The sequence below is a fragment of the Pinus tabuliformis genome, chromosome 9 (genome assembly GCF_031772625.1).
Source record: "Pinus tabuliformis cultivar Carrire ecotype Pingquan chromosome 9, CPIR1, whole genome shotgun sequence".
Taxonomy (NCBI): domain Eukaryota; kingdom Viridiplantae; phylum Streptophyta; class Pinopsida; order Pinales; family Pinaceae; genus Pinus; species Pinus tabuliformis.
In genome coordinates, this window is record NC_142307.1 from 588438921 (window position 1) to 588459435 (window position 20515).

The 20515-nt window shown below is 32.4% G+C and overlaps 1 protein-coding gene across 1 annotated transcript; it reads left to right on the forward strand.

Moving 5' to 3' along the window:
* Positions 1-15696: 15696 nt before the first annotated feature.
* LOC149149934 (disease resistance protein UNI-like) lies at positions 15697-17778 on the forward strand. The gene has a single exon (XM_089442630.1). The coding sequence runs from the start codon at positions 15697-15699 to the stop codon at positions 17776-17778; it is 2082 nt and encodes a 693-aa protein (XP_089298756.1).
* The last annotated feature ends 2737 nt before the right edge of the window (positions 17779-20515 follow it).

The window sequence follows — 20515 nt, forward strand, 5'->3', positions numbered from 1 at the left end:
ACAAAAAATATGATAAAATACTTGTTATATTAAAATTTCTTAGTTCAAACACACTTTTTTCTATTGTGAAATTTGAAAGCATTTTGATGTTAGGAGGAATAATCTATAACTTACAACAACCCTTAAAATCCATATATTTGAGATCTTTGAGTTTTGTGATTTCATATGGCAATGGTTCTAAATGACAACATCGATTGAGATCCAAAAATATGAGATTTTTGAGATCTCTAATTTCACATGGAAATGATTTTAACCATTTACATCCCTTGATGTGTAAAAACGAATTGTTTAAAATATTGTCAATGCTTTAGTGCACATCACCAATTTTAGTATAATTCAACTAAGAAATTCAACTTGTTTTTGTTTTTTGTTTTGTTTTTCTTAAGGAAAGAAAAAACTAACAACTTTCTATTAATTAAAAAGATGTTTACATAAGCATGCATATAACATATGTTCTAGTATAATCCCAGTTACATATGATTGATAACAAGATATAGGGTTCACAAACCCCTCAAAGAAACCCCAAAAGGAGCACAATATATACCCCAACAACAACCATCTAGACATCATTCTAGCACTATCGGAAGATGTTCCAACCAACAAGATATGAAGAAGAGGATTCATTGTATAAAACCCTAGGGTCAACGAGCACCATAGCACATCACAAAGAGATTTAAAAATTGTGGGCACGCACGCCCGACCAAATAAAACCCCAAGGAATGCAGGCCTGCAAAAATCCCAAGTGGGAGCTATAAATGATGTGAAAAGGTCGCCGAACCACAAATAAAAAATGTTTCAAACCCCAACAACCAACACCGAAGGTAGAACTAGGGATAATACACCCATAAAATATCTCGTAGGATCAACACCCAACATAGGGATGCGATAACGAAAAACAAGTGACAAGACCCGACAAATCCCATGGCCATGACCCAATAGTCATATCGACGAACTTTCACCAAAGAAATCTACAACGACGAAAACCAGAAATAGGGTGGTAATGATCTTGAGAAGTAAAGACATAATAAGCAAAACTGTAGTGAAGTCTTGAACCCTGACGTGGACAAAGCTTCCACATGGTGACATAGACGACAATTGCAAATGAAGGGGCATAGTCGAGAAAGGCAGGCCAAGAGGCATGAACAAGAGAGTTAAGTAGACAAGGTTCACCACACAACCATCCCATCTACATCGACAGTAACTAGAAACAGGGTAGTGGTGACCCCGAGTAGCAGAAGACACACCGAGTAGAACTGCAATGAAGTCCTGAACCCCAACCAATATAGAGCTTCCACATGACGATGATGACAACAACAATAGAGGATGAGGGCACAATCAAGAAATTTTGGCCAAGATGCAGGAATAAGAGTCCGAGTAGGCTAGGCTTCATTGTTCGACCTTCCCTCCCTCAACAACCGCTCTCCACAAATTGCACCCTTGGTGGTTAGCCCTTACCTGTTTTCTTTAGCAATGAGAAAATACAAGGACTAAAATTCAAATTGTTACAATTTCCACAATGATCTTGGAAATAATTGTAGCCCCATGTCACCTAAATATAACACCCTGAGAGACACAAGGTTAAGGAACAATGCTTTCGAAATCACATCCAATTAAAATTTGCATACCAAATTCAGAGTCACCAATTTTGGATATCTCAACTCCTTTGTTGGCAGAGATGTAGTATCACTACCAAAAAGAGAGAATCATCTGAAATTATCGCAATAGAAGGATCTTGCCTCTAAAGGGGCTGAAAACATTATGGCACAGGGAAAATATATAAATATGAAGATACACACAATTGATTAACAGGAAAATCTACATATGGTATATATATTAAAAATAAAATATAAATATATATTAAAATATAAATATAAATATTTTATTTATTATATATAAATATTTTAATAATAAGTAAAGTTATATTTCTTATATAATATATATACATATAGCCAAAGGATATCCACCATCCTTAAAAAAATTTAAATTCTATATTTTGTAGCAAAAAATACTTTAATATAAATTTTATATAGTAAGATACAAAATATTAATAGTGTTTGGTTTAAAGATGTTTTTTGACAGAATTTATACATATTAGAGTTAAACAAAATCAAAGTAGAAAAAATAAATTTAGCAAAACTCAAGAAAGTATTGGGAATAATGTTGGTTTTTTATGTTGAAAACATGCTTTAAACCATTGGAAATTGAATGTTGTTGTTGCCGACTCCTTTTTTGACAATTATGGTGGGGTTGGCCATGATGTTTGGAAGATAATTCATCATATTGTTCACCTAAAGAGCTTATTTCCTAGCATGTAAGCTTATTAATTTGGTGTTCTAGTGCATTGAGATGATCCATCTGTGCTTTTAGAATGTAAGTGTATTAACTTATGGTTCTAATGTATCTAGAGGACTCATTTTTGAAATTATAGAAAACTCAATAGCCTTTAGCAATAGGAAGAGAAAGAAATGACCAAACTCTTCCACATAAAGATACAAGTAAGGAAGATACATATTATGCTCTTTGACTCAAGATCACATGCAAATCTCATTTCAGTAAAGCTAGTATATAAATTTTCATTAGAAGTTTGTGGTCATCTAAGCATTAGGATTAGTAAATAAGGAAGCATAGTTAAAGGTAACAAAACAATGAAAAATTATATTAGTTATTTGTGTTTATTTTATTAATGAGGTAGAATTAGATGTAGTTACCTTTGATGTATGTGGAGTGGTGTTTGGAAGTCCCTACATGTACATGTAATATGCAATATTCATGTGCACAACCAACATTACCAGCTCACCAATGATGGAAAATCGTTCACCATAAATGTGCACAAAGGAAAGTTAAAATTTTCACCAGCAAATGCCAACCAAGTCAAGAAAATGATCATTTCTAGCAAGAAGTTTGTTTTCTTGTTTTTAAGATAGAATCATCTTGTAGAAGAGTTAACAAGTGCAAAGGCATCCTTAGAGGGGTGTACCAAGAAACATAAAAAACAATTGGCAGAGTTTCTATAGGCTTACAGGGATGTGTTCTAGGAGCCTAAAGGGCTACCACCCAACAGGGAAGTAGAGCATAAGATCCAAATATTTCAACGGCTCCCTCACTAAACATTGGGTTGTACAGTTAGTTTATTATAGAAGCAAGTGAGGTGAAGAAACAATTGAAAAAACTACTAGAATGGGGTGTCATTCGAATAAGTACACCACCATGTTGGTCAACCATCATCACAGTTCCAAAAAGAATGGGACTTGGTGGATGTGTATTAATTACATTGCATTGAAGAAAATCACACTCAAGAATAGGTATCCCCTACCCAAGATTGATGATTTGTTGAATTAGTTGTAGTAAGTGAAATACTTCACCAAGGTGGACTTAAAGTCTAGATATCAATAATTTCGAGTCAGAGAATAAGATACTTGGAATAATGCCTTCAAAACCATGCAAGGTTTGTATGAGTGGGTAGTCAAACCATTTGGCCTATGCAATGTACCAACTATGTTTATGAGGGTAATGAATGATATGATGCACAATTTTATAGATTCATTTGTTATTTTATATTTGGATTATATACTGGTATATAGTGCTACCTAGGAGGAGCACATCTCACCTTTGATGTAGGTGTTGGAGACATTAAATAAGCACCAATTTCTAGAAAATATCAAGAAGTGTGAGTTTTCACAATAGTATCTGGTGTATATAGGGTATGTGATGGGTGGAGGAGAGACAAAAATAGATCCCGCCAAGATGGAGGCCATCATAAAATGGTTCGTGCCTACTAATGTTTCTGAGGTTAGGAGTTTTGTTGGGGTGACACAATACTTGAGGAAATTCATAGCCTGATTTTTAGTGGTAACAACATCACTCCATGCCATACTAATAAGTGGCGAGAGTTTCTAATGGGGAAAGGGTAAACAAAGGGAATTTGATGAATTAAAGAAGAAGATTAGTCAAGCACTAGTTTACCAAACTTGGATAAGCCCTTTCAAGTGGAGATAGATCCCGATGAGTTGTTGTGGGAGCGATCTTGATGTGTGGGGGAAGGCTTGTATGCTACCATTCTAAATTAGTTCGTGGGGCAGTTGTTAACTACCCTACTTTTGATAAGGAGTTTTATGAAATGGTGGAATATGTGAAGAAGTGGAAGCATTATCTAATGGGTAAGGATACAATAATCCATATATATCACTAGCCACTATAGTACTTGCAGGCCCCAAGTAAGTTATAGATGACAAAAGATATAGTTTTGCAGAAAAGGCTTAGAACTACAAGATAGGGACAAAACAAACTTTAACAGATTGGGTTGAAAGGAGAACTTCTAGCCAAAGCTAAATGGCACACCCGAGAGATGGTGGAGGATAAATTTCCTCACCTCATTCACTAGAAGCATTTTAGGATTAAAAGTCTCCAAAAATGGGGAGTGATTCATATTTGATAATTATATTGTTTTTCATCCACATCAATTATTTTAGCATGGAAAAAGTGGAGGAATCATCTGATAGGACCATTTTTATCTGCGAGACCCAATTTGGGAAATTAGGGCCTAAAATCTTCTCGGAGCATTTTGAGGCATCAAAGAGTGTTTTTTAGGGGGTAAAACTTTGACACTTTTGTGCTACACTCTTTTCTCCTATTCTACACACAAATACCTTTCCAACAATGCAAGAATCATCTTGGTTGGAGTCCATATGGAAAATTTATGCCACTCGGAAGTTGACCTTCTTGTTTTCACCAACATAATTTGAGGGGATTCCACGTCATCCCCATTTATTCATGGAAAATATGCTAGGCACATGATAATGATGAATAAGACTCTAGAATAGTCCATATTGTAACTCTAGTTAAGATTTAAAGGAGTCAAACCTAACTACTACTTGGCTATTAGGTTATGTTATAAATGGGCCACTACGAGGAAAAGGGGTTCCATTCTTTTCGAGTGCATTTTGTTGCATAGACAAATAGAATAACTAAGAGGGATAGGGAGAGAGCACACATATATTATTTTTTTGTTGTGGTAGCCCACGGGCAACATGCCTTCTTTGTACTTGCAACCATTTTCTATTCAAATAAAGAGAACAAAGCGACCTCACCTTCCAACTGGGTTTTCTCCTGAATGGGTTTACCAAGATATATTTTGTGTTAATCACAGTTTATGAGTTTTTATTTTATTTTTCTCTATTTTTTTCGTAATTATAATTAGCATGCATACACAATAATCAGTAATTTTCATATCTAAAAATGTAAAGAGAAATAAACCCTTGTGGTGTAGATTTCAAATTTTTAAGTACAATTTGTGAGATTTGTTGTGATGAATTGTCAAGTGGAATGTCCACAAAAATCTACAAATCACATATGAAAAAATAGGAAAGAAAAGTGGATAATGATGCAAGAAAGCAAAAGGATGAAGTGACAAAAGATGGAAAAAAAAGAAATAGAAGCATGGTTAATAGTGAAGAAGAAAACGAAGTGAGTTATAAATAAAAGTATTTTGTGTGTGGGTTGAGAGGTATATACAATAAATCCTTGAAGGAATACATCCCTAAGAAATAGTTCTTGGATAATGTCATTTTATAATGATATTGGTTAGAGATTAAAAACTTTTGAACTTGTGTGTACCCAAGTCGATAATGTTCGAGGTAAAAAACCACTAATGTAAAATATTTTTCATCATGTGTTATTGTGGTAAGCATAAACTAAAGAGGATCTCAGATCATTAAGAGAGAAACTATATGTGGGTAGAACCATCGATTTGATGTAGTCTACACCTAATAGAGTCATTGATCTTAGTGAGGAGGCAATCAAGTAGATTTCAAGTAAAGAAAAAGGGTCTTGTGTAGGAATAAAATGATGATTGAGGATACAAAAAAGAAGAGATAACTATAAGGAAAAATTTTGCAAGAGATAGAGGACCCATGGATGTGTGTCTATGAAGATTATTTTCCTAGGGAGTATGATGTAGGAGCATCGACATCAAGGTTACAATTGAGTCAGGAACCCAGGAGATTGAGGACGATGAAAATGAGAGTGGTGATATAGAGTAAGAGGGATATGAATGGAAATTTTGATGGAAGAATGGTTGATGAAGCATGTATGAGAATAAGTTTTCTAGAGAACTAGTGGATATAATGACTGGCAACCCATTTATTCTAGTAGATGGTGATTCTTTCATATGTACTTCAACTAATATTTATGTAGGTACAAGATGATACTAGAGAAGATCAAGAAGGAAGAAGACCAAATAACTATTAAAGATGAAGAAAAAGGACAACAAAGGCAAATAATGAGAAAGGACTAATTTAATGAAGAATGCTCGTTAAAGAGGAGACATAAAAAAATAGTACCTATTTGTAATTTTTAATGGATGATATTATGAATATTCTAATAGTGTATGCATATTCTAGAATGTCTATGTAAGAGAAAGTGGTCCAGGGTAGGGTAGTCCCTGCTACTCAAGTGGAAATTATGCTTTTAGAAAATTTGCAAATTAATATATGAAGTGGAAAAATTAATTGTCTGTGAAGGGGAAAGAACTTGCGTACTTTTTTGGTAGGTAGTAACCACAACTAAGTCTCCTACTTGTTAAAGTGTTGAAAGGCACATAAATAAGCGTGGGAAGTTCCTCCTGGTATGTATATTTATTTACATCTTGGTCCTATCTATCTTTTATACAAATACTTGATGGTAAATATGTCATGTGAGTATGAGCTATTTTCGAAGAATTTAATTTTATATGGTTTTCCTATGAAGCTTAATAATGAAAATTTATTCCACAAATATCGAAAAATCATTGCATAAATATTGCAACTGCATTTAAAAATTATGGCAAAAAAATATGAGGCAATTATCCACATGGCATTTTATTGTAAAAAGGCTACAATAAGGCCTTCAATTTATGGTCCAATAAAACACTTGAAAAGTAATTTCTTAAATAATATTGAAAAATAAATATTCCTTTTTCAAAGTTAAATATTATAACTTGCATTGGTCAATGCGAAACTAATAGTGATCAACAACAAATTGATTGATAGAGTCCTGCCTTGAGGTGGAGAAAATATAGCAAACATAGAGATGAATATTGTTGAAAAAATCATGGATAAAATAATGGATAGATCATAGGAGATAGTTAGGAAAATATTATTGGATATATTTAAGGAAATAATTAAAACTAATTAGCTAATTATGATGCATTTTTTATGGTCACATATAGTTATAAATATAATTTTTATATAGTAAGATAAACAATATTAATAGTGTTTGGTTTAAATATGTTATTTGAGTGAATGTATACATATTACAGTTAAACAAAATCAAAGTAGAAAAAATAAATTTAGCAAAACTCAAGAAAGTATTGGGAATAATGTTGGTTTTTTATGTTGAAAACATGCTTTAAACCATTGGAAATTGAATATTGTTGTTGTGGACTCCTTTTTTGACAATTATGGTGGGGTTGGCCATGATGTGTTTGGAAGATAATTCATCATATTGTTCACCTAAAGAGCTTATTTCCTAGCATGTAAGCTTATTAATTTGGTGTTCTAGTGCATTGAGATGATCCATCTGTGCTTTTAGAATGTAAGTGTATTAACTTTTGGTTCTAATGTATCTAGAGGACTCATTTTTGAAATTATAGAAAACTCAATAGCCTTTAGCAAAAGGAAGAGAAAGAAATGACCAAACTCTTCCACATAAAGATACAAGTAAGGAAGATACATATTATGCTCTTTCACTCAAGATCACATGCAAATCTCATTTCAGTAAAGCTAGTATATAAATTTTCATTGGAAGTTTGTGGTCATCCAAGAATTGGGATTAGTAAATAAGGAAGCATAGTTAAAGGTAACAAGACAATGCAAAATTATATTAGTTATCTGTGTTTATTTTATTAATGAGGTAGAATTAGATGTAGTTCCATTTGATGTATGTGGAGTGGTGTTTGGAAGTCCCTACATGTACATGTAATATGCAATATTCATGTGCACAGCCAACAATACCAACTCACCAATGATGGAAAATCATTCACCATAAATGTGCACAAAGGAAAGTTAAAATTTTCACCAGCAAATGCCAACCAAGTCAAGAAAATGATCATTTCTAGCAAGAAGTTTGTTTTAATGTTTTTAAGAGAGAATCGCCTTGTAAAAGAGTTAACAAGTGCAAATGCATCCTTAGAGGGGTGTACTAACAAAAATAAAAAACAACTGGCAGAGTTACTATAGGCTTACAGGGATGTGTTCTAGGAGCGTAAAGGGCTACCACCCAATAGGGAAGCAGAGCATAAGATCCAAATATTTCAACGGCTCCCTCGCTAAACATTGTGTTGTACAGTTAGTTTGTTATAGAAGCAAGTGAGGTGAAGAAACAATTGAAAAAACTACTAGAATGGGTTGTCATTCGACTAAGTACACCACCATGTGGGTCAACCATTATCACAGTTCCAAAAAGAATGGTACTTGGTGGATGTGTATTAATTACATTGCATTGAATAAAATCAAACTCAAGAATAGGTACCCCCTACCCAAGTTTGATGATTTGTTGAATTAGTTGTAGTAAGTGAAGTACTTCACCAAGGTGGACTTAAAGTGTAGATATCAACAATTTCGAGTCAGAGAATAAGATACTTGGAATAATGCCTTCAAAACCAGGCAAGGTTTGTATGAGTGGGTAGTCAAGCCATTTGGCCTATGTAATGTACCAACTATGTTTATGACGGTAATGAATGATATGATGCACAATTTTATAGATTCATTTGTTATTTTATATTTGGAATATATACTAGTATATAGTGCTATCTAGGATGAGCACATCTCACCTTTGACGCAGGTGTTGGAGACATTAAATAAGCACCAATTTCTAGAAAATATCAAGAAGTGTGAGTTTTAACAGTAGTATCTGGTGTATATAGGGTATGTGATGGGTGGAGGAGAGACAAAAATAGATCCTGCCAAGATGGAGGCCATCATAAAATGGTTCATGCCTACTAATTTTTTTGAGGTTAGGAGTTTTGTTGGGGTGACACAATACTTGAGAAAATTCATAGCCTCATTTTTAGTGTTAACAACATTACTCCATACCATACTAATAAGTGGCAAGAGTTTCTAGTGGGGAAAGGGTAAACAAAGGGCATTTGATGAGTTAAAGAAGAAGATTAGTCAAGCACTAGTTCTTGCACTACCAAACTTGGATAAGCCCTCTCAAGTGGATAGAGATCCTAGTGAGTATTTTATTGGAGTGATATTGATGTGGGGGGAAGGCTTGTATGCTACCATTCTAAATTATTTCATGGGGCAGTTGTTAACTACCCTACTTTTGATAAGGAGGTTTATGAAATGGTGCAATCTGTGAAGAAGTGGAAGCATTATCTAATGGGTAAGGAGACAATAATCAGTATATATCACTAGCCACTACAATACTTGTAGCCCCCAAGTAAGTTATAGATGACAGAAGATATAGTTTTGTAGAAAAGGCTTAAAACTACAAGATAGGGGCAAAACAAACTTTAACAGATTGGGTTGAAAGGAGAATTTCTAGCCAAATCTAAATGGCACACACGAGAGATGGTGGAGGATAAATTTCCTCACCTCATTCACTGGAAGCATTTTAGGACTAAAAGTCTCAAAAAATGGGAGTGATTCATATTTGATAATTATATTGTTTTTCATCCACATCAATTACTTTAGCATGGAAAAAGTGGAGGAATCATCTGATAGGACCATTTTTATTTGCGAGACCCAATTTGGGAAATTAGGGCCTAAAATCTTCTTGGAGCATTTTGAGGCATCAAAGAGTGTTTTTTAGCGGGTAAAACTTTGACACCTTGGTGCTACACTCTTTTCTCCTATTGTACACACAAATACCTTTCCAACAATGCAAGAATCATCTTGGTTGGAGTCCATATGGAAAATTTATGCCACTTGGAAGTTGACCTTCTTGTTTTCACGAACATAATTCGAGGGGATTCCACGTCATCCCCATTTACTCATGGAAGATATGCTAGGCACGTGATAATGATGAATAAGACTCTAGAATAGTCCATATTGTAACTCTGGTTAAGATTTAAAGGAGTCAAACCTAACTACTACTTGGCCATTAGGTTATGTTATAAATGGGCCAGTAGGAGGAAAAGGGGTTCCATTCTTTTCAAGTGAATTTTGTTTTAATAGACAAATAGAATAACTAAGAGGGATAGGGAGAGAGCATGCATATATTATTTTTGTGTTGTGGTAGCCCACAAGCCACATGCCTTCTTTGTACTTGCAACCTTTTTCTATTCAGATAAAGAGAGCAAAGCTACCTCGACTTCCAACTAGGTTTTCTCCCAAAAGGGTTTCCCAAGATATATTTTGTGTTAATCACAGTTTATGAATTTTTATTTCATTATTCTCTATTTTTTTCATAAGTATAATTAGCATGCATACACAATAATCAGTAATTTAGATATCTAAAAATTTAAAGAGAAAAAAACCCTTGTGGTTTAGATTTCAGATTTTTAAGTACAATTTGTGAGATTTGTTGTGATGAATTGTTGAGTGGAATGTCCACAAAAATTTACAAATCACATATGAAAAAATAGGAAAGAAAAGTGGATAATGATGTAGGAAAGAAAAAGGATGAAGTGACAAAAGATGGAAAAAAAAGAAAAGAAATAGAAGCATGGTTAACAGTGAAGAAGAAAACGAAGTGAGTTATAAATAAAAGTATTTTGTGTGTGGGTTGAGAGGTATATACAATAAATACTTGAAGGAATACATCCCTAAGAAACAGTTATTGGATAATGTCATTTTATAATGATATTGGTTAGAGATTAAAAACTTTTGAACTTGTGTGTACCCGAGTCGATAATGTTCAAGGTAAAAAATCACTAATGTAAAAGATTTTTCATCATGTGTTATTGTGGTAAGCATAAACTAAAAGAGGATCTCAGATCATTAAGAGAGAATCTATATGTGGGTAGAACCATTGATTTGATGTAGTCTACACCTAACAGAGTCGTCGACCTTAGTGAGGAGGCAATTAGGTAGATTTCAAGTAAAGAAAAAGGGTCTTGTGTAGGAATAAAATGATGACTGAGGATATGAAAAAGAAAAGATAACTATGAGGAAAAGTTTTGCAAGAGATAGAGGACCCATGGATGTGTGTCTATGAAGATTTTTTTTCCTAGGGAGTATGATGTAGGAGCATCGACATCAAGGTTACAATTGATTCAGGAACCCGGGATATTGAGGACGATGAAAATGAGAGTGGTGATACAGAGTAAGAGGGATATGTATGCAAATTTTGATGGAAGAATGGTTGATGAAGCATGTATGAGAATAAGTTTTCTAGAGAACTAGTGGATATAACAACTAACAACCCATTTATTCTAGTAGATGGTGATTCTTTCATATGTACTTCAACTAATATTTATGTAGGTACAAGATGATAGCAGAGAAGATCAAGAAGGAAGAAGACCAAATGACTATTAAAGATGAAGAAAAAGGACAACAAAGTCAAATAATGATAAAGGACTAATTTAATGAAGAATGCTCATTAAAGAGGAGGCATAAAAAAATAGTACCTATTTGTAATTTTTAATGGATGATATTATGAATATTTTAATAGTGTATGCATATTATAGAAAGTCTATGTAAGAGAAAGTGGTCTAGGGTAGGGTAGTCCCTGCTACTGAAGTGGAAATTATGCTTTTAGAAAATTTGCAAATTAATATATGAAGTGGAAAAATTAATTATCTGTGAAGGGGAAAGAACTTGCAGACTTTTTTGGTAGGTAGTAACCACAACTAAGTCTCATACTTGTTAAACTGTTGAAAGGCACATAAATAAGGGTGGGAAGTTACTCTTCATAAGTATATATATTTACATCTTGGTCCTATCTATCTTTTATAAAAATACTTGATGGTAAATATGTCATTTATGTGAGTATGAGCTATTTTCGAAGAATTTAATTTTAGATGGTTTTCCTATGAAGCTTAATAATGAAAACTTATTCCACAAATATCTAAAAATCATGGCATAAATATTGCAACTGCATTTAAAAATTATGGCAAAAAAATATGAGGCAATTATCCACATGGCATTTTATTGTAAAAAGGCTACAATAAGACCTTCAATTTATGGTCCAATTAAATGCTTGGAAAATAATTTCTTCAATAATATTGAAAGATAAATATTCCTTTTTCAAAGTTAAATATTATAATTTGCATTGGTCAATGCTAGACTAATAGTGATCAACAACAAATTGATTGATAGAGTCCTGCCTTGAGGTGGAGAAAATCTAGCAAATATAGAGATGAATATTGTTGAAAAAATCATGGATGAAATAATGGATAGATCATAGGAGATAGTTAGGGAGATATTATTGGATATATTTAAGGAAATAATTAAAACTAATTAGCTAATTATGATGCATTTTTTATGGTCACATATAGTTATAAATATAAATTCCCTTAACAGAGAACTACATCATGCTCTTGACATCCCTTGCTTTTTGAGGGTGTGTCTTTTTGTGTCTCTTGCCTAGTTACATCAATCACAAATCTCCTAATTTCTCTATATGTAGAAGGAAAGAAAATATATATCTATATATATATATATATATATATATATATATATATATATATATATATATATATATATATATATATATATATATATATTGAGTAATATATGATGATCATGACCGTAATGATGAAGAAGAACATCCATTAATACCTATATGGTTTACCCAACCTTAAGAAGGTATTCTTTAAGGAATTTAGACTTCTGTGATCCATAACATTGTTTAGAAAACCTTCGGCAAAATCACATAATCAAACTTTTGTCGACGCGTTTCGAACCAACTAGTGTGGTTCATCGTCAGGACAAGTTGAAGAACCAAACTGGCAAAGCTTGAATAAATAGAGCGTGCAGAGACTCCAACAGCTATTAAGGTAACGGCTAGTTTGACCTAATGACCTAAGGTATTCTTTAACATTTTATTTTTATAATAAAAAAGAAGTGTGAGAAGAATTCCAAAATAAACATAGTTTTATTGATTTAAAAGATCAAGAAGATTAGTAGTGTGACAAATATTTTGAAGATTAGATTGAGTGTGAGTATGAAATGGAAAATTGAAGAAAAAATGTTTTTCATCTTAAACCCTCTTAGGATCCCATAGGTGAAGCCCATTCATCCTATGGGATTTTGGGAATTGAAGGATGTTTAGTTTCACTCTGAAGTTGATGAGAATTTGTTATTATCTTGGCAATGTTCATTTTCTTCTTAACACTAGTCAATATAGAAAGACAATTTTGGTTTTTTAGATTGGGGTTAATCACCTCCGTATAATATCTTAGTTTTCTTTTTCCTTTGAGCTCTTCATTGTCCCATAATTTTTCCTTAAATCTGGAAGTAACAATATTTTTAATATTGTATGGGTTCTGCAAGATGATCTCTTCCTTTATTTCCCAATGACCCAACCATGATTAGGCATCCTTATGCATCCTTATGCCTCCCCAGTTTGAGTAGACGGTGGGGGTTTTGGGTAGAGCTAGAAGCAATTTTAGGAACCTCTTCGCATTCATGTTGTATAATTTCTTCTTATACATAAGATTCCTGGTAAATTGTCCTTTCAATGGGGTAAGGCTTGCAGGTGGACATGGTAGGGAGTATTTCCTTTAATCTTAAGGTTCTAGGGTATAAACTACTTTTGGATTTCTTCAATCTTCCTCCAAAATTTTTTGGATATACATCCATGTAAAATACCAATAACAACTAGAGTTTCAAAAAAAGCTTTTTTAATCTTAAATCCTAATATTTATCTATTTATAATAATTTTTAAGTTTATACCTATATATATATATATATATATATATATGTATATATATATATGTATATATATATATGTATATATATATGTATATGTATATGTATATATATATATATATATATATATATATATATATATATATATATATATATTATATATATGTATATATATGTAGATGTATATGTATATGTATATGTATATGTATATATATATATATATATATATATATGAAGGAGTTTTCTTTACTACTATATTTTGGACTTTTCGTGTGGAAAAAATTGAGGTGAAATCTTGATTTGTGTTATTTAAACTGGTTTTTTTTTTACTATATATATGGATTCAGCACCCTGAAAAACTCCTAGTGCACTTTGATTATGCAGAGGTTACCTATCAAGCTTGTGATTTCAATAAATTCCTATGGAATTTTAGAGAAATTAGATCCAAAAAACCCACCTGAAAAACATCCAAAAAACCTCACTAAAAACAACTCTAATGAAGAGTATTATTATTTTCTACTATGATTTTATTAGAATAGAATATAAAGGTTAATAAATAGGTGAAAAATGGAAAATATTTAGTATAATAGTTGAAATTTTTATTAATAGTTATATGTCAATTTAGTTTAAAATGTATGTATAAAAATGTAAAAATTTCATTAATCATTTTGTAGAAATATGACTAAATTAATGAACTCCACATTAACACATTTATATTATTAATTATTTTATGATTTAAAAAAAAAAAAATTAAAATTTCACCGATTCCCAATATGTTTTAGAATGTAGATTTTGTTATCTTTAAAATATTTTAATTTAGTTATATTTTAAATTATATTTTTAAGTTTTTAAAATTAAAATTTTAAAAAACAAATATTAATGTTTCTATTGGTGACAAGGTGTTTTGTTAAGGCATTGGATGGTGTAAAGGTTCCTAGTTGGTGTAAAGGTTATATAAATTGATAAATAATTTATAATATCGATATAAAATATTTAATTATTACATAATAGATGGTTTCTAACTAAATATTAAATAATTTAACAAACATCTCTTTATCATGTATTCTTAAATAATTTTTTCTTTCCTCAGTAATGGTTTCACCAACGGCTAATGTTAAACGGCTAACCCTAAACAATGACGCATCCATGTTATCTGAACAATGATGCATCCTTACTATTTATTCTTTGAGATCAATTGATTTCTCAAGGATGAACCACATTAGTTTCTACATTATGAATAACAAAAGTGTGAGATCCTCAATAATAACTACTCAAACCAAATTAAATATACTAATCATCTGGAGACTCACATAACTTAATAAACTATATATAAATATATAATATTTTAATTTAATTAAATATTATACTCCCTTGACTTAATAAACTATACTATACATATAAATATATAGTATTTCAATTTAATTAAATATTATTAATATTTATAAAAAAATCGGTTACACATTTGAAAAAAAAAGTCAGGTAACAAAATTATTAAAATTTTAAAAATTAAATATTGATATTACTTTTTTATTTGTTTTAAATTGTTATTATTAAAGATTTATTTTCAAATTTTATATAAAGTAGGCTATACCTTTCTTACATTTATGAGATGAAAATCTATAAATTCTAATTCCATATTTATGGAAAGGATTGAAGGATATTTAACCAGCAATGACGTCTGATGACTGTGTATCCCATTGTTGATTTTACTAATATACTAATCCTCTGTATGTTTATATTTATATATGATTTATAATAAGTCAAGTCAGCTTGCATTTTCAATAATGACTAATGACTGCCTAACCAGGGCTGTATCTCATTGCAAGTTCCTGTTTATATATGATTGTCTCTAGCCCCTTCAGACCCTCGATTCTTCTGTTGCGAAGCCAAAAAATTGGCAATGGCTGCTATTATCACTGAAGTGGCGGCCAATACGGTCAGTAGCGCTATTTCTGCACTCATCCGACAAATGGACGATGTTATTCAGTTGGATGAGAACCGTCAGCTTCTAGAAGGGCAGTTAAATCGTATGAAAACTCTCTTACTCGATGTTAGAGATCAATTTCAAGATCGGCAAAAGACGCCCCCTCAATCTCTGCAAAATTGTCTGCTAAGGATGCAAGACGCAGTTGGAAAAGCAAGAGAGTTGATCGATTGCTCTCGAAGGCGGCAGCGGTGTATCTGTCGCCTCCTTTGCAAGCCTAAACTTTCTACAGAAATCCGAAAGTGGAAGACAACATTTGATGAGCTCTTTCACAATCTTCAGACCGACTTCTCTGTGTTTCACAGTGCTCAACAGATTGCGTCCGCGGCGCCACAACAGGCGAATCTACTGCTTCAAGACGAACCAGACACCGGACTGGTAGGGTTGGAAATTAGATCTGCTGAAATACGACTTGAGAGGTGGCTTACAGAGGCCCCCCGCGATCGGATATTTGCTGTATATGGGATGGGTGGGGTTGGCAAAACAGCGTTGCTAAAAAAGGTCTACAACACCTACAAGGTAAGTGGTGTTTTTAATCATGTGATTTGGGTTGCAGTTGCCCAATTTTCCATTCTGGAGTTGCAGAGTCGTATGGCTTCTGCAATCAATTTAGACCTCAGTGCCTATTCTTATAATGATGTTGATTCGCGGAAGATGAAGCTGTCGGCACATCTGAGGACGAAGAATTTTTTCCTAATTTTAGACGATTTGTGGAGCGCAGTCACTCTGAAAGAATTGGGCGTGGAATTTGGCGAGAACAAAGGGAGCAAAGTTGTATTCTCTACTCGAAATAGAGATCTGATTCCAGAAATGAATACAGACCAGTCCATGCAAATACAGCCACTGCCAAGAGAGGAAGCCTGGGAATTGTTTTGCAAAGTAGCTTTCAAAGACGGGCATGTGCCTGACGAGATAGAGCAGATTGCTAAAGTCGTCGCGGAGGAGTGTAAAGGGTTGCCCTTGGCTATAAATGTCATAGCTTCAACAATGATTGGCAACCGGGCTGTAAATGAGTGGAACCTTGCTTTAAGGCAGATTCAGACTGTGGATTCAAATTTTCCAATTACTCATCCTCGACTTGATCGAGATCTGTATGAGCGATTGAGATGGAGCTACGATAGTTTACCCCATGCTCATTTGAAAACCTGTTTTCTGTATTATGTGATGGCTCCAGAGGACTGGTACCTTCCGGTGCACCATATATCGCACATCTGGATCGCAGAAGGTATAGTAAAGAGCAAAGGTTCGGACTCCTTAATGGATACTGCGCACAGCTATGTAAAGTTACTTGCCGATCGTTCCTTATTCCAATCGAGAGCAGTTGGTGGATCCAGTTGTTGGAGCGTTACGTTTGGCGTTCACGATGTTGTGCGGGACATGGCAATTTATGTGGCAGAGAAAGAGGAGAATTTTGTATCGATAGCAGGTCAACATTGCCCCGACATCGACGCCCTTTTCCCCGACATCGAGACACGCCATAATTGCAGGAGGCTCTCCCTTGTTGGTAGCAATATTACGTCTCTACCAAACAAGGAATTGAGATGTCCAAAATTGGTCAGCCTATTTCTAACACACAACCTTGAATTAAAGGAGATTCAGGAAGCATTTTTGCTTGACCTCGTCTTTCTGAGGGTGTTAAGTTTAAGTCACACGGGTCTACAATTATTGCCAAGATCGTTGTGGCAATTGAAACAACTTGAATATCTTGGTTTGAGCTATATTCAAATTGAATATGTGCATTCAGGCATTGGCAATCTTTCAAACCTTCAGTTTTTACATCTCAGTGGATGTAAGAGGTTAAAATCATTGCCATGTGAAATGAGAGATCTCAAAAATCTCAAATTTCTGGATCTCCACGGATGTCATAATTTAGAATCATTGCCATCTGAAATCTCAGAACTCAAAGAGCTCAAATATCTGAATCTCAAGGGCTGTCGTAAGTTACAGGTGATTCCTCCTGAGATCAGACTGCTTACAAATTGTGAAATTCTGCGGTAGAGAAGAGGGACAAGTGATTCCCCGTGAGATTAAATTTCTCTCAAATTTCGCGTTCATGTTTGTACTGGAAATTTTAATATAAAAAGGATGTCATCGTAATTTTTTTGTTAATAAAATTTTATTGTGCAAAATACATTTTTTATATAAATAAATACATTTTCAATTATATTTATATATATAATTTTTATAATTTATAAGATTTATATATCATTCTTAATTCAATTGATTTAATAATTAAAAATATGTATTTGTTAATAAAAATTATAAAATCAAATCTTTCTTTGATTAGCTGTAGTGTAATGAGACTGTTTTTTATTAGTTTCTTTGCCCTGTAAGTAATGGAAATTTAGGTTATATTTTGAGAAAATGTGACAAGGATTTTTGCAAATCTTAGTTATAGTGGTTAAACTTCAGATTTTTAGGTTTTTTAGGTGATTTTGATGGTGTTGAATCCATTTCCACCATTAGTTTTTTTTGCCCTGAAAGTAATGGAAATTTTGGTTATATTTTGAGAGAATCTGACAAAGATTTTTGTAAATAAGTTATAGTGGTTAAACTTCAAATTTTTAGATTTTTTAAGTGATTTTGATGGTGCTGAATCTATTTCCACCATTAAAAACAAAATTCAAACACTTCTTCTAAAAAAATTTAAATTCAAAAGACTCCTTTAAGATTATTGGAAAGATAAAAAGATGTGCAATTATTGACATCTCTCCTCTAAAGAAAAAAGATGTAGACACTTTAATGGATAATGCTCACAACTATGTAAAGCTAGTTGCAGATTGCTCCTTATTCCAGTTGGTTTGAAGTTCACGATGTTGCGCGTGACCTGGAAAATTGTGTATCCATGGCAGGTCAACATTGCCCAGACATCGACGCCCTTTTTCCGCACATCGACATTTCAGGTAATTGCAAGAGGCTCTCCCTTTATAGTGGTGACGTCTCTGCCACCAAAATAATTGAGATATCCAAAACTATCCAAAACTGGTTAATGTAGGATACGATTTTGAATTGGAAGTGATTCCGGAAGCATTTTTCCTTAACCTCCTGTCTCTTAGGGTGTTAGAACTAGGTAACACGGGCTACAATTATTTTCAGAATCATTGTGGCAAATAAAGCAACTTGAATTTCTGTGTGTGAATTACACTGAAATTGTAGATGTGCATTGAGGCATTCGCAATCTTTAAAACCTTCGATTTTTACATGTCAAGGGATGTATAAACTTACCATCATGGCAATGTGAAATGAGAGCTCTAAAAATTCTCAATTTTCTCAATTTTCTGAAAAGCATTGCCACGTGGAATCGTAGAAATCAATGATTTCAAATATCTGGATCTTAGGATCAGGCGGAGGTGATTCCCCTTAAAAGTATAATGCTCTCAAATTGTCAAATTCTACATTAAAGAAGAGGAGTCTTCGTGTATAATGAAATTTTAATTTAATGAGGCTATGATAATAATTTTTATTCATAAAATTTTATTATGCAAAATAAATATTCAAATTGATGGCAATAAAATAAATTAAGTGAGTATTTTAATAGATTTTTAATATTATATTATTTTCTTATAATTAAAATATATATATCTATATGTATAGATAGATATATATATATACATTATTTTATTTTATTTTATGGATATTATTTTTATGTTAATTTTAAATATTATTAATTATACTAAGTTATTATATATTAAAGTAATAATCTTAAAATAATTATAATTGTCAAATCCTCATGAATCAAGTTAAAAACTTAAAGGCTATAGTCGTGAGAGGGTGTTATAAGTAAAATATGAGAGAATTGAACATATTGGTTTATAAAATGATTTTATTAATTATTTGTGTGATTTATTTTGTTTTTGAGATTGTCTTTTTTAAAGACAATTTAAATAAAAAAAATGATTTCATTTAAGATATAGAAAATGATGAGATTGAATTTACAAAAGTAAATTTAATGTTTTTTTTCAAAATGATCATTAAGAAAAGAAAAGATATTAGTGTAATTAATATTTATGTTAATTATATTACGATTTAGATATATTTTACTAATATTAATAATAAATTAAAACAAAGAAGTACATACCATCTTTCCTTCTCCCCTTTAATAAATATAAGAAGATATGTTTTTATTTATTGAATACAAAGTTCATCTGTTGTCACAAGTGGGATTCTTTTCCTATTCATTTTATTTATATCTTTGATATCTTTATCACTTTAGTGATTCTATAAGGTTGTGAGCTTTGGCTTGTAGTTGTTCTAGGGAAATTTTGGTAGCCTCAATGGTTAGTTTAATTGTTAGATTATCTTACGCTAAAGTTCAATAAGGCTTTAAGAAATTGAATCTCATTAAGTTTTTTGGGGTTACATGTGAAATGTACAAAGTTGAGTCAAACATAAAAAAAAAAAAAAAAAAAAATGTGTACATTTGGAACATCTTTAGTATGAACTATCCAAAACTCATGCATGTCTAGAATAATCTTGAGAGTTATCAATGCTTTCTTCATAGGGTGAGATAAACTAAAAAATTGTTACATTCTAGGATAAGTTTGGGAGCCTTAATGGTTAATTTAATTGTTAGATTCTCTTATGCTAAAGTTCAATGAGGCCTCAAGAAATTAAATATCGTTAAGTTTGTTTCGGTTACATGTGAAATGTACAAGGTTGAGTCAAACATAAAACTTGGTGTGGGCATTTGGAAAGTCTCTACCATGAACTATCCAAAGACTCATGCATGTCTAGA